We start from the raw sequence: 19894 nt of genomic DNA, 5'->3' as shown, positions 1-19894 counted from the left end.
TATGGGAAGGAAATACCTTATAAAAATAATACAACTAAAGCGACATAAGCAGAATCGTCCTGAAAATCACGCAAAGGTATACTCTGATTTTTCTATTTACCAGAGTGTGTGCTTTTGCCCAACTGAAACAGAATAGCCTGTCGCTAGAGTAGATTTAGTCGATTAAAAGCTTATGAAATGTAGTCGACTAAAACTAAATTGATTCAGAAGACTAAAACCATGATGGAATTTTAGTCAAAATACTAAAACTAAATCTAAATCAAAATTTGCTGTCAAAATTAACACTGGTTTGGGATAAAGTACATCCAGGAGGTTGTTATTACAGAATAAAGCCTGGCAGGCTTATCGGCAGCCTGACACGATGCACTATCACTATTAGAGCATAGAGCGCTGTTGTATAAGACTGAAGGCCTTTATTCTGAAAACAACCGTCATGGATGTACTTAATCTTTTTTGTTTAATAACTACTAGCCACAAAGCCTAAAAATTTCTCTCAAAACAATGTTTCTGAGCTATAATAATTTATTAATACATTTATTAAAGGCAGCGACGTGGTGGTGCAGTGGGTAGCGCATTCACCTCACAGCAAGAAGGTTGCTGGTTTGAATTATAATATTTTGTAATATTAATTAAAATATCACAAAATTTCTCTTTCTTTCTTTCTTTCTTTCTTTCTTTCTTTCTTTCTTTCTGTCTCCTTCCTTCTTTCTTTCTTATTTTATATTGTTTAATTGTGCACATTTACTTTCATCAATAACAATGTTTCTGAATATATGATTGTGGTTGAATGTTAGTATTTAGATGATTGTCTGAGTACATTTTATGTGTACAGATTGGCTCTATTCAGGAAACAAACTAATTTATATTCACTTATTTAATTTGTACTTTACAATATGAAAAGTACATATTGTACCCCCCCCCCCAAAAAAAATCTCTCTCTTTAAAAAAAAAAGTAAAGTTTGATTTAAAAAAAAAAGTCCTTTAATGCCAAGACTCTACTCTTACAACTAGAAAAGGTTGTTTATTGTCACCGAGTATGTTTGTATGGACACTAATACAGTGATTTTAATAAGATTAAGACAATATTCTGATTGAGAGTCTACTATATAAACAGCGATTTTTGATTACCCTAATTCAACTAAAGTCATAATCAAACTAAACGGAATTAAGATATGTGACGTATGCAGATTTTAGTGGCATTATTGAAGTGCAAAACAGACATGTAAACACCTTAATCAAACCATTACCGTCGTGTACGATTTTTGCCGCATTTTGCGACAGGATAGTCAATACAAACACGGCTGTTTGACACTATTCTCTGCACCTACAGAGTCAGTGACGGACTACAGACACCTGCATTGTGAAATGCTGAGGTTTTTTTCCCCATACGCCGCGCAGTATCACATACCATGACAACAACACTCTTCTAGCAATTCCTCACATCCAATATCTCGTTTGTCATGGGGGCATGAATGAAATGTTCCTGAATGAAAGTGAAAGTGCCGAGTTACATGAAAGTTACATGAAACTCCGGAGGAAACAAGGATAGTGTGGCGATGCAATGACTTCAATTGAATTATGTGCTATAACATGTAAAACGGGATCATGAAAGGAACATTCATAAAGCAACTCATGTAAACATTTTAATCATATTATTGCCTTACTCAAATTAAAGAAACTAATTTGATTACTGATGTCCATGTAGATGGCGACACAGTGGCTCAGTGGTTAGCACTGTTGCCTCACAGCAAGTTCGCTGGTTTGAGTCCCAGCTGGGTCAGTTGTCATTTCTGTGTAGAGTTTGCAGAACATAGAAGAAAAACTATTATTTTATTTAACAATATATGATTGTGATTATTTGCATTTAATTTCTTCTTGCATTTTTAGACAAAGTTCTATCGCCATCAGAAATAAATACTTCTTCAAACAAAGAACTCTTACCATCGGAAACAAAAACAGCACTTCCGGATTCACAGTTCACGCTGATGCTCACTTTGATTGGTGGGTGTAATTTCCATTATAACCTCAAAGCATTTCCCTTTTAATCTTTGTACTTTTAACATTGCTCACCTGTGTTTGTGCTGTGTCTAGCAGTCATCCTCAGTGTGCTGCTGTTTGGTTTGGTTCTGTGGTGGCAGAGATCTGAATTATGTGCCCATCGTTCAGTCTCTCTGCTTGGAAACGTGACGCTTAAAGAATCCCAAGATCCTCTTCTGTTATCCAGTCTACCTGCAGTACATGAACATCAAGTAAGAGCCAGTCAGATTACAGAGACTAATCTCCAATCTCTCAATCATTTCAGTTCAGATAAATTAAGGAATATAAAAACTCCTCCCCAGTGGGATCTTTAAGCATCAAAAAATGTGAGAGCAATAAAGGTTTACTTACATCACACATTTTATATACATGTAGCATCAGCCTCTACTATGTGTTTTAAAATGAGACTTGTAAAAGAAGACGTGATAGTGTTGATGCCACATTCTTTAGGCTTTTATGGTCGACTAGGAAGAGCAAAGTTGACACACCAGAGCTCCAGAAGCAGAAAAACACAAATTGCAGTTTTCCTTACAGGTTATATGTCCAGCCTAGGTCTTCATCAGACTTAAATAAAAATATTTGTTACTTTTGGAGATGTGGTGTGCCAACTTACCTCACCCAGTTTCATATTGTTATTTTTGTTTTGTTTTTATACCCACATTGAGTTTTTAGCTTGTTGCATGTCAAACCTGTGTTATTTAGTGCCATATATATAGTGTCAAAATAGCTTAAAGGGGCTAATAAGATTGACGTAAAATTAAAGCCGAAATAAAACCAGTAAGACTTTCTCCAGAAGTAAAAATATTATCAGACATACTGTGAAAATCTCCTTGCTCTGTTAAACATCATTTGGAAAATATTTAAAAAAGAAAAAAAAATCAAAGGGGGGCTGATAATTCTGACTTCAAGTGTATATATTAAAATTATGATACCTTTTACAGTAGAAAAAACTAATACTTTTCACAACCTTTATGATAGTAGCTTTATCGTTTTAATTTTATTATACATTACTTGTTCTTTATAAGTTCTTCCAAGGTTCTTTGCATGCACAATAATTAGAACATCCAATATATTGCAATGAAATCAAACTAATTTGGAAATGGATTTTAAGATGGACAATATGGCTGCTCAATATATAATTTCATCATCAATATCGCATTGTTTGCATCTGCAATAGTCACATCGCAGGATCTGCAATGTCGAATCGAGATTATAGTTGACTGAGAGGCAAAGTTAAAACACTCATGAAATTGTTAAGTTACTGAAATGTTTTTAGAGCTCGTGAATGTGTGTACAGTTCAAGCCAGGTGAGTTATTATACTGTTTATAACAATAAAAAAAATATTATTTGTAATAATTAGACTCTCAAAAAACTGTTTATTTCACTTGCTTTTTTGCTTTACTGTATTTATGAATGCTTGTGATTGATTTATTGTATTTTTTTAGCATATGTACCTCGCTACAAAATTATCACACAGTTCGTCTAAAATGATATTATTCCAGTCATCTGGTGAAAACATACTCAATATTGCAATATGTATCACGTCAGTTTTTTCCAATATCGTGCAGCCCTAATGGATAGTGAAGTAAAGCAGTGGAGGAAATCACTATAAATTGAAATAATGTAATAAATTAGAATTAAATTTGCAGTAGGTGATTGTCTTCAGAAGCATTTATTGTTGTACTGGTTGAAAGTCTTTTCACAGTCTAATAGTAATGATAACAGTAAATGATCTAAATGTATTTATTTATATATTTTGGGTAAGGCAATAAACAAAAAAATGTTCATCCAATTATATAGAGTCGGACCGACATCTCTCATAATTCCCGATAAGTAGCCCACAATCGGTAAAATCATGCTGAATCAAAACTTTTTAAAAACCTGACTCAATATTAGAGTTACCTTTGCACGTTGGAGAAAGGATGACACCATGTCTGAAGGATTTCTCTTAGACAGGTAATGTTCTGTTTTAAAACAGTTTTAGCTTCACGCAAAGCTGATGTAAAGTTAGATGTTGTTGTTATAAATGGGTTATATCTTTACAGAAGTGTTGTTCAGCTACTAAAATCTTTCAATGAAAGATTGATAAAACTATTTTCAGTTTTATAACGGACCTTTTACCGCATCGATGATGTAGATTTTAATTAGTTTAACAACAAAACACAAGTAAATAGCGCTATTCCACCTAGTCTCTCCCTATGTTGTTTACCATGCAACTCTAAATATATGCTTTGAAATAGCATGTCAGCTTGGCTTGCTCGCTGCCAGATGAGAGAGGGTTCTTTTGCGGTGCTCGTGTTTTAGGAGGCATGGCTCTAGACGGCAGGGGAGGGAGTGTGATGATTTATGCTAAGCTGTTAGCATTGTGGAAGATCACCTACTGCACCTTTAATTATACTTTATTAGCTTATTCATTAGAAGGATGATTTAACATTTAAGTTAAAGGTGTTATCCAAAGTTTCTTAAAAAAAAATAGCACTATATTATACTACTTTTGTTTTCCAGTTCTCAGTCATGTATAATTTAATTTGACTTCAAATTGAAGTGACTTTTCAAGTTATGATTAAACAGCTGATCTGCTAATGATTTAAGGAGAATCCAGACTTAATCTAAACTTAACCTTTTTTTTCCCAGGCAAAAGATTGGTACACAATCCTGACACAACTTAAAATTATTCTGAATTTCTGCCAAGAGAGAAATAGACAGAGAAGATTGCATAAAATCCAAAACATAATGTAAAAAATTGTAAAAATAATTCTCAATTTCTGCCAGGAGAGAGATAAACAGAAAAGATCAGCATGAAATCCAAAACACAACTTAAAAATAATTCTGAATTCTTGGCAAGAGAGAGAGAGAGACAGAAAAATCTGCATAAAATCCAAAACACAACTTAAAAATAATTCTGAATTCTTGGCAAGACAGAGAGAGAGACAGTGAAAATTGGCGTAAAATCCAAAACACAACTTAAAGATAATTCTGAATTCTTGGCAAGATAGAGAGAGAGACAATAAAAATTGGCTTAAAATCCAAAATACAACTTAAAAATAATTCTGAATTTCTGCTGAGAAAGATAGCAGGAGCATGAAATGGAAACCACAACTTTAAAAAAAAATTAAGAATTCCTGGCAATAGAGAGATAGACAGAGAAGATTTGTAGGAAATTCTTGTTATAGATTCTCACATTAATAGTTTGACAAATCTCTTTAAAAGGCCAGATAAAACAAAAGAATCCTCAATGTTTAGCACCTAAATTTATGTAGCTTTTGTTGGACCTTTTCTGGTGCCATCAAGAGCCATGCGCCTGTTTTTTTGGGGGGGATGAAGACAAAAGCTCATTAAAGACCATTCTTGGGGAGTTTCCTCATCAGAATATCAAGTATTGTATTCTTTGTTTTGGCCTGCTCTCTTTGTTTTGTGGGGGATTAGATTGATCTAAATGTTGACCTGCTTTGTCTTTCTTGCAGACCCTCTCTTCAAATTCTACACAATGAGAAAGACACCATTTTCCTGTGGGGAAACTGCACCCATCCTGTGGTGGATTTCACAGCCCACATTTCCTGTCACGTGTGGACCAGGACACAAAAAGCACAAGCAGAAACTGAAATTTCCTGCTTGGATGCCCCAAACATGCTCTTAAATATCTACCAAATGCCTAATAATGATCGATTATTGCACAGAACAACAGTCGAACTGAATTTGCACTCAGTGAAACCTGTTTGTCTGGTAAATATATATGCTATTGTTTGACTATTATTGATATTATTTACTTTCTGAATAATTGGCGTATGACTGTATGTCGTGTCCTTCTATCTATCTCTGCACATTGTAAAAAATATCTGATTTAGGTTTGTGAATTGCATTATGGGATCTTGATCTCTGCTCTGTCCACTTTTTATGTTGAAAATTCAACTCTACAGTTTAACAGAGTGACTTTTTGGTGACATTTTAGTGGTTTTAAATAGTATAATGTATACGAAATAATATACAAGTCTGTAAAATAACAAAATTTAGTGCAGTTTAAAACAATGTTTTTGTACTGTAATATACAACACACCAACCCTTACAATATATTACTTTAAACTATTAAAAATGTTAATAAAGGTCACTTTTTAGGTTAAGACAGATCAAGATCACATAATGCAATTCAAACGCATAAATAAATGGGGGAAAACACAAAATTCGAATGACAAAATATGGAAAACTCCTCATTTACGGGCATTTTAGTGTAAATTTTCTGCCGTTATGCATTACACTGGACATACAGCAGTAAAAAAATCAGAAACAGTATTCTGTCAATAATTAACAGACCACATCCTTACTCAATAAGTTTATGAGTTCTGAACTTGTTTCAAGGTGTTGTCCTGTTTAGTTTATGCTGCTGTAATCAGTAACAAAGTGACTACTGTCCATCACTGTTGAATTTATAGACGCACAAGTTGACCAATCTGTCTTTGAATGTGTGTAATGTGTCCATTGAGACCATGTATTTTATTTAGAAATTTACTGATGCTGGAAATGACCACAGAAGTGGTTGTGTTATATTTATTATGTGAGGACAAAAAGAATGGCTATTTATTTTCCCGGAAATCGGTTAGCTTTAAAACAGGGTTTTTATCTTCTTTGGTACAGGTTTGGTTTAAAAGATTGTTTTTTGAATCATTTTTATGACCTGTGGCATGGTGATATGTTGGACTCGAAGAAATAAAATATGGGTTTCATAATAATTCTTTTTTTTTTATTATCATATAATTAGTTTTTCTTGTGTACATTTATGTTTTTTTCCCCCCTTTTTTTTAAGAGCTTCAGCAACCTTGACTCTATTGGAGAAAAAAAGGCAACCTGACATCTTTAGAGTTAAAGGATTTAGCGATCCATAAATAGAGTAAGAATGAATAAATGATGATAAAGTTCAAATTCCAACAGTAATTGATGCTGGGTCACTGGAAAAATAGGATGTGAGTCACAAGGTAATTTGAAATGAAAGTCAGTAAAAGCTACGTTATATGTGCCATCTGCCATAAAGAACCGTGAATGTGTGAGCAAATGACATATCAGTAGTTTGACACATTTAAAACTGTGTTCTCTCTAATACTGTGCATTAGGAGAAGAGCCCCAGACTTCCCTGTCCCCAGACACTTCCTCCAGCCCCTCCGGGGGGATCCCGAGGCTTTCCCAGGCCAGCCGAGAGACATAGTTTCTCCAGCTTGTCCTGGGTCTTCCCTGAGGCCTCCTCCCGGTGGGACATGCCTGGAACACCTTCCATAGGTAGGTGCCCAGGAGGCATCTGAAAAAGATGCCTGAGCCATCTCAACTGACTTCTCTCAATGTGGAGGAGCAGCATCTCTCCTCTGAGTTCCTCCCGGGTGACAGCTCCTCACCTATCTATAAAAATGCGTCCTGCCACCCTGTGAAGTAAACTCATTTCGGCCGTTTGTAACCGAAATCTTGTCATTTCATTCAAAACCCAAAAGCTCAGAGGGAGTAGGAACGTAGATTGACTGATAATCAAGAGCTTTGCCTTTCAGCTCAGCTCCTTCTTCACCAAGACGGAGCGGTATATCAACCGCATTACTGCTGCCGCTGCAACGATCCGCCTGTCAATCTCACGTTCCATCCTCCCATCACTCGAAAACAAAACCCCAAAATACTTTAACTCCTCCACCTAAGTTGAAACCTTTAATACATTTTGAGAAAAAAAATACAGAAGTCAAGAGAGACTACATGCCTTAAGTGTTTCAGTTAGAAGTTTATCAAGCTACAGGGATGCATTTGTGCGCGCATGCACAAAATAAAAATGAAGACTTTATTCAACAGTTTATTCTCTCCTCAGTATCAGTTTTGTGTATGAGTAAAACTGTACTTTGATTAAAATGTCAGATGACAAAATGGTATCACATTTGACACAATGCTTAAAATGAAAGTGCTCTTGTGAGCGGATGTTTGGTGGTAACTTTTGAAGACTTCACCATATTAACCAACATATAGTTGCACTTTTTGTGTCATACCACACTGTTAACAATCGTGTCAGTTGTGCCTTTTCTGCCCTGAAACCTTTGATTAAATATATAGTCACTCCATAATGTAAAGCAAACCCATTGGATTTGTAGGCAAGTGACACAACAACAGTGTAGCTGTATATTAAGGGTTTCTCTATTGACCTTCAGTTTAAACAACTTCCATTACCTGGTAGTTTCAGCTGTTTTTCTTTTCACTACATGTCCTGTTTCAAGTCCTTATTCATTTAATCTAAAGCCATCCTCCCTTTTAGACATTAGATGAAACACATTTCAAAAAGTCAACAGAATTGTCCTAGAACCAACATAAGATGCTGACACAGTGAGGTTATACACTCTGTAAAATCACTTTATTGCGGATTATGTTGTACTGTCCCTTGGCAAATATGTGTATGTTTTATTATACTGTGCTTAAAGTGTTCTATATTACACTTGATGCACAGCAGTTATGTTTTATTGGAAAAATCCTCATAGAATATAAAACCTCCATAGAACAAAATCACATAGAATTAGTATTAGATTTAGTAGAGATATAAACTGCATTGCAAAGGGGTTTAAAAGAAATAATTTTGTGAGCCTCGTTAAATGTTACGCAAATTAGAGATACGTTATGGTGACGAATATGCACGTCAGGTTTTGAAACTTAAGTCATAAGTTTTCGGTTTCCTTTGAGATCTGCACCACAGCGAGTCATTAGAGGAAGGAGTTGGAGCTGTTATCAGCAGGGCGCATATGGTCGCTGTAGCTCATTTCCACATTAACAGAATCAATATTTGTGTCGACGTTAGCCCATGAAGCGAGTTAACAGTCAGGTAAGGTAAATGCTTTCTTTCTGCTTCGTTTTGGCATTTACGTTAAATTACACAGCAGATTACTTTGATTTATTTTGAGCCAAAGGTAAGATGAAAATAGCAAAAAATGGGTTTAAATTATGTTTCGTTTACGACTGCTCTTTAAAAATAAAATTTGTCAATGTGGCAACACAATGAAAGTTTTGCGATATAAAATGTTTTACATGATTCTTGCGTGTATTGGTTGTCGAACATAACGGGTTAGAGAGTTTAGAGCTAATTCGGTCATTATATAATGATAAAGTAAACATCTAATTATTTGATGTAAAGCTTGAGAGACCATCAGCAGATATCTCTTCTGATACAATCTTAAATCAAATGTAAGTTTAAACAAAATTTGACGTCAAACTGCACTTTTTTTGCTTAACTTCTCCTTTTGCTGTCAGTCGATCTGAAACAAAGCAGTTAAATTATTATTTAATCAGTATGTATACGATGTGAGAAAATAATTACTATACAAAATGCATTTTCGGGGCAAATGGTTAATTAATTTATCTACTAAGCAAATTCAAATCGGTTTTACGCAGCTAAATAAACCTGTTCATAGCTATTTTGCACAGTTCTCTTGACGTTATCCTAATGTTTATCATAGACATATTCATGTTCGATCAAAATGATTAATTCTTTATCAACAAATTTTATTCAGCTGAACACTCAAAGTTTACTATGACAATGCATGAACAATAAATGTAACAACTGTCGGTAAAACTATAGAATATCTTGGAAGTAATATACATTAAATAATGCTTAACTAAGCACAGACGTGTGACTTATGCAGAACTAAACCATAATATCCTTCTGAATCATAGATTAAGTAATCAATAGATTGTAATTAGTTAATTGTGTGTGCTAATGTATAAATTGTCTATTAACGTAGACCTATAGTATTAACTAAGAGTGTACATTCACATTTGGCTCTTTAGAACATTGCATGTCATATGTAGGCAAATAGCCAGGAGGGTTTGAAAGACCTATCCCCCTACAAAGTCCAGAATTTGGCCCCTTTATGAGCTCCTTTGTCTTATTTTTTGACAGTTCACAATCTGTAGATGGACAAATCACAGGCAGATTCAATAATAAAGTTAGTTCGTACAAAAAAAAAAGTATATTTATTTTGATAACCTATTGTCAATTTTTTTTAGCCCCACCCCACCTCCCCCACAAAAAAAGAAATAAAAAAGGAATAGATATAAATATATTTCACACCAATCTAAAACAGTCTATCCCTGCTGTTTTAAATTTGATTGAAATGTTAAGTGAATTCTCAGGGTATAAATCAATAATTCTAAATATGTATTGTTATTCCTCCATAAAGCAGAAATACTTCCCTCAGTTTAGGCACCCTTTATTGTTTCACAGGATGGTTTTACTCATCTTGGGATCAAAATTACACCAACTCTAAATAAAATTGTTATTACAGGTCTATATCAGAAACTGTAAGAGGTTTGTTGAATATGTAGATGGACAAAACTCTCTTTGAGTGGTCTTGTTAATATTAACCCAAATTGTTATAGAGCAATTCCATTGTTTTGGATGTCACATTTGGAGTAAAAATCCAAAACATAAATTCACAAAGAAAGTAAACGTTAACATTATATTGAAACATATGTTTATATTTTACAAAACAACTAACCACAAAGTTATGGGATCAGAAAAATATCAAACTGTAAACCTTTTTTAGATTTGAAATGAGGAAAATAAACGTGTTATAGTTAACTAAACACTATAGTTCACTAAAAAGTTAGTGAATTCACAACATAATTTGTTGTAATTCTGTCAATTAAACTGCACAATCCAAAAGAAACAATGCTATGGATATTTTGGATGTGACATTATAGATGTGATAGAGTAAATCAAATACAGTTGTGTGAAAACATTGCAGAGATAGTTTTTGAGTATTTTGAAAGTACTGTAAAATACAAGCTTACACAAAAAATGAAGAAACAGTTCACTATTTTGGTGAAAACTTTTGACATTTGCAATTGCTCTATATATTCTTTTCATATCCCTCTAATGAAAAGAAAAATATTTACCAACTTCATCTGGAAAAAAACAAACACCCACTTATCAGGCTGTCCTTGCTATATTTGCCTTATAGGAGAGCGGAGTTAAACCTACCAAACTTAAAATGGTATCACTGGGCCGCCAGGGGCAATGTTCTATTTTGAGTAAGTGTAACACCCACCTGTATTTCTGTAGAGGCCAACTAAATTTGAAAGGCATTGAATTTATATTTGTATACAGCCGATACTAAAGAAAGTGAATACATTAGACTACAAATTCATTTATCAGAAATACTATAGCAGTTTGGTTTGAGGCTCTAAGGTGGATTAAAACAACTCTCGCATTTCTCACCAGTTTTTGATAATGAAAATTTTTATCCTGGTAGAGCCATTATAGGTTTGGTCAACTGAAGTTATTAGCAAGCTGTCTGATCCCTATGATCAATGCTTGGCTTAACCTCCTCTTATTATTGTGGAGAATATTAGAATCAAGTTCAAGTTCTGTTTATTTATATAGCACGTTTCCAACTGCCACAAGTGCTTTACAGAGAGAAAATAAACACATGATATGAGCATAAAACAGTAAAAACAGCAATAAACACATATTAGGAAGGAACATACAAAGATTATCAATAAAAGAACAAAAAATAAAAGTAATAATAATAATAATAAAATATTTGTTTCCTAATTAAAAGATGCTACCACAGTTGACCAACACTAAACACGATAGAGAACATGACCGTGATCAGAAAGAGCTTTATCGCCAGGTATGTTCACACATATAAGCAATTTGTTTTTGGACAGAGCTTTTACAGTGAAACAGAATGACAGAGACAAAACAAACAAACAAAAAAAAAAACTGATAATAAATATATTTTAAAAATAGAAGTGAATAGTGACTGCAAATATACAAATTGACAAGTGTATGTACAGGTATATTACTATATACAATGTAATATATGCAGCTGTTATGCGCAAATTGGCATGTAAAGTATGCTGTTTAATAAATAAGTGTATATGTGTGTAAAAAGTAGTAATTATTTTCACAATTACTATCATAAAGTGTTTATGAGATGGATTGGCTGAGGGAAGAAACTGTTTCTGTGTCGGGCTGTTCTGGTGCACAGTGCTCTGCAGAATTGATCAGAAGGTAAAAGTTCAAAGAGGCAGTGTTGTGGGTGTGAGGGGTCCGGAGTGATTTTGGCAGCCCTTCAGCTCGCTCTGGATAAGTACAATTGTTGGAGAGTAGGAAGGGTTGTACCAGTGATTCGCTCAGCAGTCCGAACTATCCACTGTAGTCTTCGGAGGTTAGACGTGGTAGCTGATCTAAACCAAACAATTAATGTCGTGCAGCTGACTGATTCAATGATGGAAGTGTAGAACGGTTTCAGCAGCTCCCTTATAAGGTTGGCAGCTGACTAAGGAAGTACAGCCTCTATTGAGCTTTTTTGACAATGCAGTCAATGTAAGTGTCCCACTTCAGGTCTTAAAAGCTGGTGGTGCCAAGGAACCTGAATGACTCCACTCCTGCCTCAATGCTCTCCATGATGCTTAGTAGGGTGAGAGCAAGGGGGTTTCTCCAGAAGTCCACTATCATCTCCATTGTTTTGAGCGTGTTGAGCTCCAGGTTGTTGTGACTAAACCACACAGCCAGCTCCTTAACCTCCTGTCTAGAAGTAGACTTGTAACACTTAACTGTTTAAAAGGTTGAGGCCAGGTATCTGTTTTTTATAAACCAGTGATCACCAAACTTGTTCCTGAAGGGCCGGTGTCCTGCAGAATTTAGCTCCAACCCTAATCAAACACCTGATAAAGCTAATCAAGGTCTTACTAGGTATACTTGAAACACCCAGACAGGTGTGTTGAGGCAAGTTTGAGCTAAACCTTGCAGGGACACCGGCCTTCCAGGATTGAGATTGGTGACGCCTGTTATAAACAGTTGGTGAACAAATCAAAAAAGTCATTAATTGACAGACTTTATGTTTGTTGGTCTGACCTCTATACTGATATAACAGAGGAAGAGTGGCAAAAAGCTTTTTTTAAAAGGCCAAACTCAGACAACAAGCACCCATTTCAGATTCCTTTAATATAAATGGCTGATATGCACTGAGTCTTTTAGCATCACAAATCAACAGGTTTCTCTTTAGTGGCCATATTTTCATATACAGGGTATATACAGAACTTCTTAAGTTGAATTTAATACTTTTTACTACCTTTTTTAATACCTTCAAAAATTTTTTTTATACCAGCACAACTTGCACAAGCTGCAGCTGTAGTGGCGTAAATGAAATATCTTTTCAAATGAAATAACATATCACAGATAATTTACATTTAAGTAAAGCAGAGGGATTAATCAAGGTGCCACAATGGGCCTTTGTCCATAGTTTTTAATTTAATGTTATCTATGTCATCAATGTCAATAGTCGCTTATCTAAGAACAGTTTGGTATGGTTGTTTCTCCACTGAGCATGGAACGGAGTGGCACGATTACAAACGTTTCTCAGCCCGGAACTCTCAGCATGGTTAGACAATCATGTTGAAATGTGTCCATAAATTCTGTGTGTCAGGGCTCGAAATTAACTTTATTCACCGGTGCTCCTAACTTCAAATATTTAGAAGCACCATAAAAAAAAAATGTAGAAGCACCCACTAAAAATGAACGAGCACTATAGCATATTGTAAATTAAGGGATTTATTGTATTTGAAAACAACATTTATTAGCTCTAACAAAAATCAGAAACAACTAATGCTGTGATGAAATTAATATTTGTGCAATAATTCCAAAACGAATGTCTAATAATTATAAAATATTAATGATGATGATGATGATAACAGTGATGCTACTAATAAATTACATTTCCCATTATCATGCTGCCTTTAATGTGAGTTATCTGCTATAAAAAGTCTTACTGTTACTTTATGAAAAATAACAAAAATGAAGCATTGCAGTGAGAAATATTTATTTTGCACAATTGTTTTTTTTATGCATGTCAGTTTAATAAGTAATATTTATGCTACAAAACAAACGAAAGATTATAACAAATCATTCAATTCAAGGCTGAAAGCTGCAGTCATCAGTTATTAAATAGAAAAATAATATACATCTTAAGAAAGAATGGACACAAGAAAGTCTAATTTCTGCCACCCTTTAAAAGTTCTGGTGTCGGTTTGTGTCATTTTTAATGCTCAGCCTTGTTTTGTGCCGATTTACATTTTTCTGGGTTTGTGAAAAAAAAAGCAGGCGAATCAGCTGACCGGGGCAGAGCAGTATTCTCGCGATGACCACCCGCTCAATACCGTTCTTTGTCATGAGCCACAGTTTCCGTGTAAACTTAGTAAAGGCGAGCTTGTTTGGGGATAATGTGAAGTGTCAGATTTTACATTGAACAGACATTTTCACTGAACACGCAGTGAATTACGCATCGAGATTTGGGCACCTTCTCCGAAGACACTCGATTGATCTCGGCGGGCAGATCAACATTCACCACATAATTTCCTGCAGTCACAAAAGCTCCCTGTAAATCCACGCAAAATTTAGAATAAAGGCCAGCACTTAAACAAATCAAAAATTGATCTAAAAATACTGGGCCCGAAAAATTAATACCTCGTCAGATGATATTTATTACTTTTTAATACTTTTTATTGCCCTTAATTTTGGCAAATTTCATTTACTACCTTTTACAACCCCACGGACACCCTGATATAATAATAAAGAAATAATATAAACCAATGAAAGTTTTGAACCATATTTTATCAACTTAACTTCAGAGATCCATAACTTAACTATAAAATAATGCAACCATGCATTTGATTTGCTTTTGTTTCAGGTCTGAAAGCCATTGTTTAAATTCAGCTTGCCAAGGATTACTGCCAAGACACCCGCCCTCCCATTGACCCTGATTGGCCCTGGCCTGAACCAAAACTGGGGTATATATTTTAAAAGGTACCTGTACATAATAGTACCTAAAGCAAACAAAAGTGTACTGTTCCTATTAAAAAGTACCACTCAAGTAACAGATTTTACATTTGTATTTCTAAGAGTGTGCTTTAGTTTTCTCATAAATGGGACAATAATAATAATAATAATAATAATAATAATAATAACAATAATAATATATTTAGTGGATCAAACTTTACAATAAGGTTCATTAGGTAATGTTAATTAATGCATTTACTAACATGAACAAACAATGAATAATACATCTACTACTGTATTTGTTCATGTTAGTTAAGGTTAGTTAATGAAAATACAGTAGTTCATTGTTAGTTCATGTTAACTCATGGTGCATTAACTAATGTTAACAAGCATGGACTCGGATGTTATTAATGCATTAGTAAATGTTCATATATGATTAATAAATGCTGTAGATGTGTTGTTCATGATTAGTTTGTGTTAGTAAATGCATTAACTAATGAACCTTATTGTAACGTGTTAACATTTAGTGTATAAAACATGAAAAACACTGTACACACATTCAAAAGATACTTAAAGGCAGGTGCTAGATCAAGGCAGACTCAATTGAAAAAATAAGAAAATCAGCATGCTGCCACTTTAGCTCTCAGAAACAAGTTTGATATTACAATTAGTCATATTAAATTAGTTTTTGAGAGCTAAAGTGGCAGTGTGCCTATTTACTTACTTCTTCAACTGGATGAAAACAAACAATAGCACTACTAAAATTAGCAATGAGCAGAGATAAGCTTAAACAGGAATGCTTTATTTCAATTTGCATGTCTGAAAACATTGCTTATCTTCAGAAATGTAAAATGCACTATAAACTCAGTGTTGAGTTTCAATATTCCTCAAGCCATTTTTAAGCAATAAATATAAGAAAATGAATATATACAGTTGAGGTCAAAATGAATAGCCCTCCTCTGTCAAATGTTTATTTATTTTTTTCAAATGACAATTTTTTTTAATTGAAGAGATGCTTAACCAAGCAAGGACAATTTCATTTCTGGAGAAAATCTTATTTATTTTAGTCTGGCTGTAATAACAGCAGTTATTTAAATCTTTAAAACAATTTTAAGGTCAATATTATTAGCCTCCTTAATAAACATATTTTTTTGATTGTTTACAAAACAAACTCCTGGGTTCCAATGACATTTCTAATTATCCTAACTTGCCTAATTAACACAATAACCTTGTTAAATCTTTAAAATGGATAATAAGCTGAATACTAGAACCTTGCAATATAAGCGGAAATATATTTTGCGCTCTCACCATAGTAAAGACAAAAGAAATTAGTTATTAAAAATAAGTTATTACAAATATTGTGTTTTAAACATGATGTAAAAAACGTCTCTCAATTAACATTCACAAGACTGCTAATACTTTTGACTTCAACTGTATATAACAAAATTGTAAATGCAAAATAGATATTTCAAACAAGAATAAATGACAACAAAAATACTCTTAAAAGTATTTAATAATAAACAGCGTAAAAAGTACACCTGACAAAATTCTTGTTGTCAATCCCAGTTGTAAGAGCAACAAATAATAACTTGAATTCTAGTTGATCATTTGGAAAAGTGGCAGAAGGTAGATTTTTCTGATAAATCATCTGTTGAACTGCATCCTATTTTAAACCCAAAGGGACCCAGAATTCTCACAGAAATCAGTAAAGTTTGGAGAAGGAAAAATCATGGTTTGGTGTCGCATTCAGTAGGGGAGAGGGCAAATTCTTTAGCAGGATAGCGCTCCTTCTCATACTTCAGCCTCCACATCAAAGTCCTTGCATAAGCAAAGAAGGTCAAGGTGCTCCAGGATAGCCAGCCCAATCACCAGACATGAAGATTATTGAGCATGTCTGGGGTTAGATGAGAGAAGGCATTGAAGATGAATCCAAAATAATCTTGATGAACTCTCGTGAGTCCTGCAAGAACGCTTCCTTTGCCGTTCCAGATGATGTTATTAATAAGTTATTTAAGTAATTGCAGAGATGCATAGATGCAGTCCTCCAAGCTCATGTGAGTCATAGACAATATTCTTTTTCCACTGCACCACGACTTTATATTCTATACTGTACATTATCTCTGTTAAGTGAGAAGGCTTTTATCTAAGCAAAGTCAAACCTTACTGTCCTAATTAAGTAATTAATAATCAAGGCATGATCATATTTTATTGTGCTAAAATAAGCGTAATCTAGAGAATATTGCCTCTTATATAAGCCATTTCTGATATCAAATGATCAACTAGAAAGCAAGTTATTATTTGTTTTTCCTAAACCTTGGATAGGCGACAAGACTTTTGTCAGGTAGTGTTGGAATATTCAATCAATTCCATGCGTGTTCAAGAAAAAAGGTCATAAGAGGTTTGTCAATGTCAAAAATCTTAACAATTTACTGGATACAAAAGAATAATTTGATTCACAGCATTCTTTTATCCTCAATGCAATGCAGAAGTCACATTAAGGAGGAGGTGCGCAACAGTTTTCATTTCCTGACTTCAACTTATATAGGCAGCTGATATTTACAGGTGGAGTTTAGGGAAATTCGTGATTTGTCAATCATTGTCCAGTCCTGCATTGGCCGCACCCCAGACATATGTCCGCTTTTTCTATATGGATGTTCTGCACAACAATAAAAGCATAAAACTTTCTGTTTTCAGTTTTTACACTTTTCTTCAGACAGGAAGTTTCTGCAGAGCCTAATTAAATTTTGGACCAGCATTTATCTACTTCTGCAAAAATGCTAATTTGTATGCACAGCATCCCACACACAACAGTAGAACTTCAGTTAATATATGACCCCTAAATGACCAACACCAACATTTGTCCGATGAAAATAAAAAGATACAAAAATAATAAAAATATATTCCTTTTCCTAACAGTAGTGTATAAAAATACTATTATTTTGTGCTCCACATGAACACATTCCATTTTAACAAATAAAAACCATGCACTCAGTCCTTGCAAATTAAATTACATAGTGGGCATGGGACTTTAAAAATGTCAAACAGTAAAATGACCAATAAAATTTCATTCATACATTACAGAGATGAGTAGTGTATATTTTGTTTGTGTGTGTGAGTATACTGCATCATTTAGGGCAGAATGCACAAATGTCTGTGTTGAGTGTTTTTGTGACTAACAACATCATCAAGTGTGTCTCTGTTCATCAACAGGTGCAAAGATGAAAAAGAAAACAGTGGACATTCTAGCATTATTTCTGACAGGTGTTGTGTGCCTGCTCATTATCATAAACAAAAATGACTCTAAAGAAGAAGTGAAAGAAAAGAGCAAAGAAAAGCATGAAAAACTTCATGACCTAACAGATTTCCCCAGAACTGAAACTCCTCAGCCATTATCTACACGTTGTGAGCTGAATATCTCAGCTTATAATATTACTGAATTCTCTACTCTGCCAGATCATATCAAAGACTTTCTGCTTTACCGACACTGTAAGAGTTTTCCCATGATTCTCGATGTGCCTGATAAGTGTGGTGGAGCTCAAAACTCTGCAGATGTCTTCCTCCTGCTGGTCATCAAGAGTTCTCCGGAGAATTACGATCGCAGAGAAGTTCTGCGGAAAACATGGGCTGAGGAGAGATTGCACAAAGGTGTGTGGATCCGTCGAGTCTTTATAATTGGTACAACTCAAAGTGGCTTTGAGAAACGCAGGCTGAATAGGCTACTGAAGCTGGAGAACAATGAGAACAAGGACATTTTACAATGGGACTTCAATGATTCATTCTTCAACCTCACACTGAAGCAGATCCTTTTCTTAGAGTGGATGTACAGAAGGTGCCCGAACGCCAGATTCCTTTTAAATGGAGACGATGACATTTTTGCCAATACGTTTAACATGATCGAGTATCTTCAGGGTCAAGAAGACAATGATGGAAGGAGACATCTCTTTGCTGGACACCTAATCCAGAATGTAGGGCCTATAAGAAATCCTTTAAGTAAATACTATGTCCCAGCTCAGATACAGGAGTCCGAGAGTTATCCTCCGTATTGTGGTGGAGGAGGCTTTCTACTGTCCGGCTTCACAGCCAGAACGATCTACAGCATGTCACACTCTGTAATTCTGCTACCCATTGATGACGTTTATATGGGAATGTGTCTGAAAAAGGCTGGCCTCAAACCTACATCCCATTTTGGCGTAAGAACTGCTGGTCTGAGTGTTCCATCTGAAAATGTCGACAAATTTGACCCTTGTTATTACAGAGAAATCATTTTAGTCCACAGATTTTTGCCACACATGATCTTTGTGATGTGGAATGAAATACAAAACCCAGATTTGAAATGCGGAAAGACCAATGTCAATAGAACAAAAGAACAGGGTGTGTGAAGACATTTTGCAAAGGGAAATATAATAGCTTGCTGGATTCATTATGATCAGGATTTTTTAATGAATGTTGACTTTTGCACTTTAACTGGGTGGTTGATTCATTCACAGCAATATTTATTGTATTCTTCATTGTTTTGAAGAATCAAAGAGAGCATTCAGTATAAAATCTCTCAGAAATAAGGTACAAAGCTATCAAAGTTAACGTTCAAAAGCTGTGACCTTTAACATTGTTTCAGGGCTTTTTCTAACTTTGTCTGGGGGTTGAGGGGGTCTTTGAGTGTTTATATTTACTGTGTATTGTATTTAGACAATACTGTTACTCTGAACATTTCTAAAAATGTTGTTACATTTGCAACTGCAACCTGCAAAATAAATGACTGGAAAGGTACTGTCTGCTCCATACAGAAACTGAATTAAAGTCTTTTATTATTCAAGTCCTTCTGAATTGAAAGGGTTCATCAAGTTTATTCTAATTAAATCGTAAATCACAAATTAAATTAATTAAATAATGTGTGTATTTTTAAGTTATAAAGTATGTTGAGAGTCTTTATCTTACTTATAATATGAAATGCAGATTAAGGGACTTACAGAAAGCTCCTGCACCCATAACAAGCTGTGCCATATGTAGAATTATCAGTGAACTAATGTTTTATAACTTAAAGATTTTTATCAAGTCAATTTGTTATATGAAGA

At 34.5% G+C, this 19894-nt stretch overlaps 3 protein-coding genes across 30 annotated transcripts in view; 2 read left to right on the top strand and 1 right to left on the bottom strand.

Moving 5' to 3' along the window:
* LOC100536757 (low-density lipoprotein receptor) overlaps positions 1-6958 on the top strand; it is a 34885-nt gene extending 27927 nt beyond the window's left edge. The window contains exons 10-13 of one of the 4 annotated variants that reach the window (XR_015497638.1): positions 1888-2001; positions 2095-2249; positions 5503-5761; positions 6837-6958. Coding sequence is in view for 2 of the 4 variants with exons in the window: in XM_087264368.1 (XP_087120494.1) it covers positions 1888-2001; positions 2092-2249; positions 5503-5529 (299 nt within the window). In the remaining 2 variants the exon portion in view is untranslated. Of the gene's footprint in view, positions 1-1887; positions 2002-2091; positions 2250-5502; positions 6763-6836 lie in introns of those variants that run through there. The other 3 variants (XR_015497637.1, XM_087264369.1, XM_087264368.1) reach the window with 3 other exon arrangements.
* Positions 1-19894, bottom strand: part of lonrf1 (LON peptidase N-terminal domain and ring finger 1) — a 203374-nt gene that overhangs the window by 50821 nt on the left and 132659 nt on the right. For all 5 annotated transcript variants that reach the window (XM_087262622.2, XM_087262623.2, XM_087262621.2 and 2 more), the window contains one exon: positions 2071-2229. The gene's annotated coding sequence lies outside the window, so the exon portion shown is untranslated. The remainder of the gene's footprint in view (positions 1-2070; positions 2230-19894) is intronic.
* b3gnt3.4 (UDP-GlcNAc:betaGal beta-1,3-N-acetylglucosaminyltransferase 3, tandem duplicate 4) lies at positions 5598-19638 on the top strand. 21 transcript variants are annotated; one of them, XM_087263527.1, is made up of 5 exons: positions 5598-5761; positions 6837-6920; positions 7171-7303; positions 14760-14849; positions 18033-19638. In XM_087263527.1, exon 5 carries the CDS (start codon positions 18041-18043, stop codon positions 19199-19201), a length of 1161 nt encoding a protein of 386 aa, XP_087119653.1. In that variant the 5' UTR covers positions 5598-5761; positions 6837-6920; positions 7171-7303; positions 14760-14849; positions 18033-18040; the 3' UTR covers positions 19202-19638.

The sequence above is a fragment of the Danio rerio genome, chromosome 8, assembly GCF_052040795.2.
Source record: "Danio rerio strain M-AB ecotype USA chromosome 8, GRCz13ab, whole genome shotgun sequence".
Taxonomy (NCBI): Eukaryota; Metazoa; Chordata; class Actinopteri; order Cypriniformes; family Danionidae; genus Danio; species Danio rerio.
The sequence above is the reverse complement of the archived record's forward strand: the minus strand, read 5'-3'. Positions and strand labels throughout refer to the sequence as shown.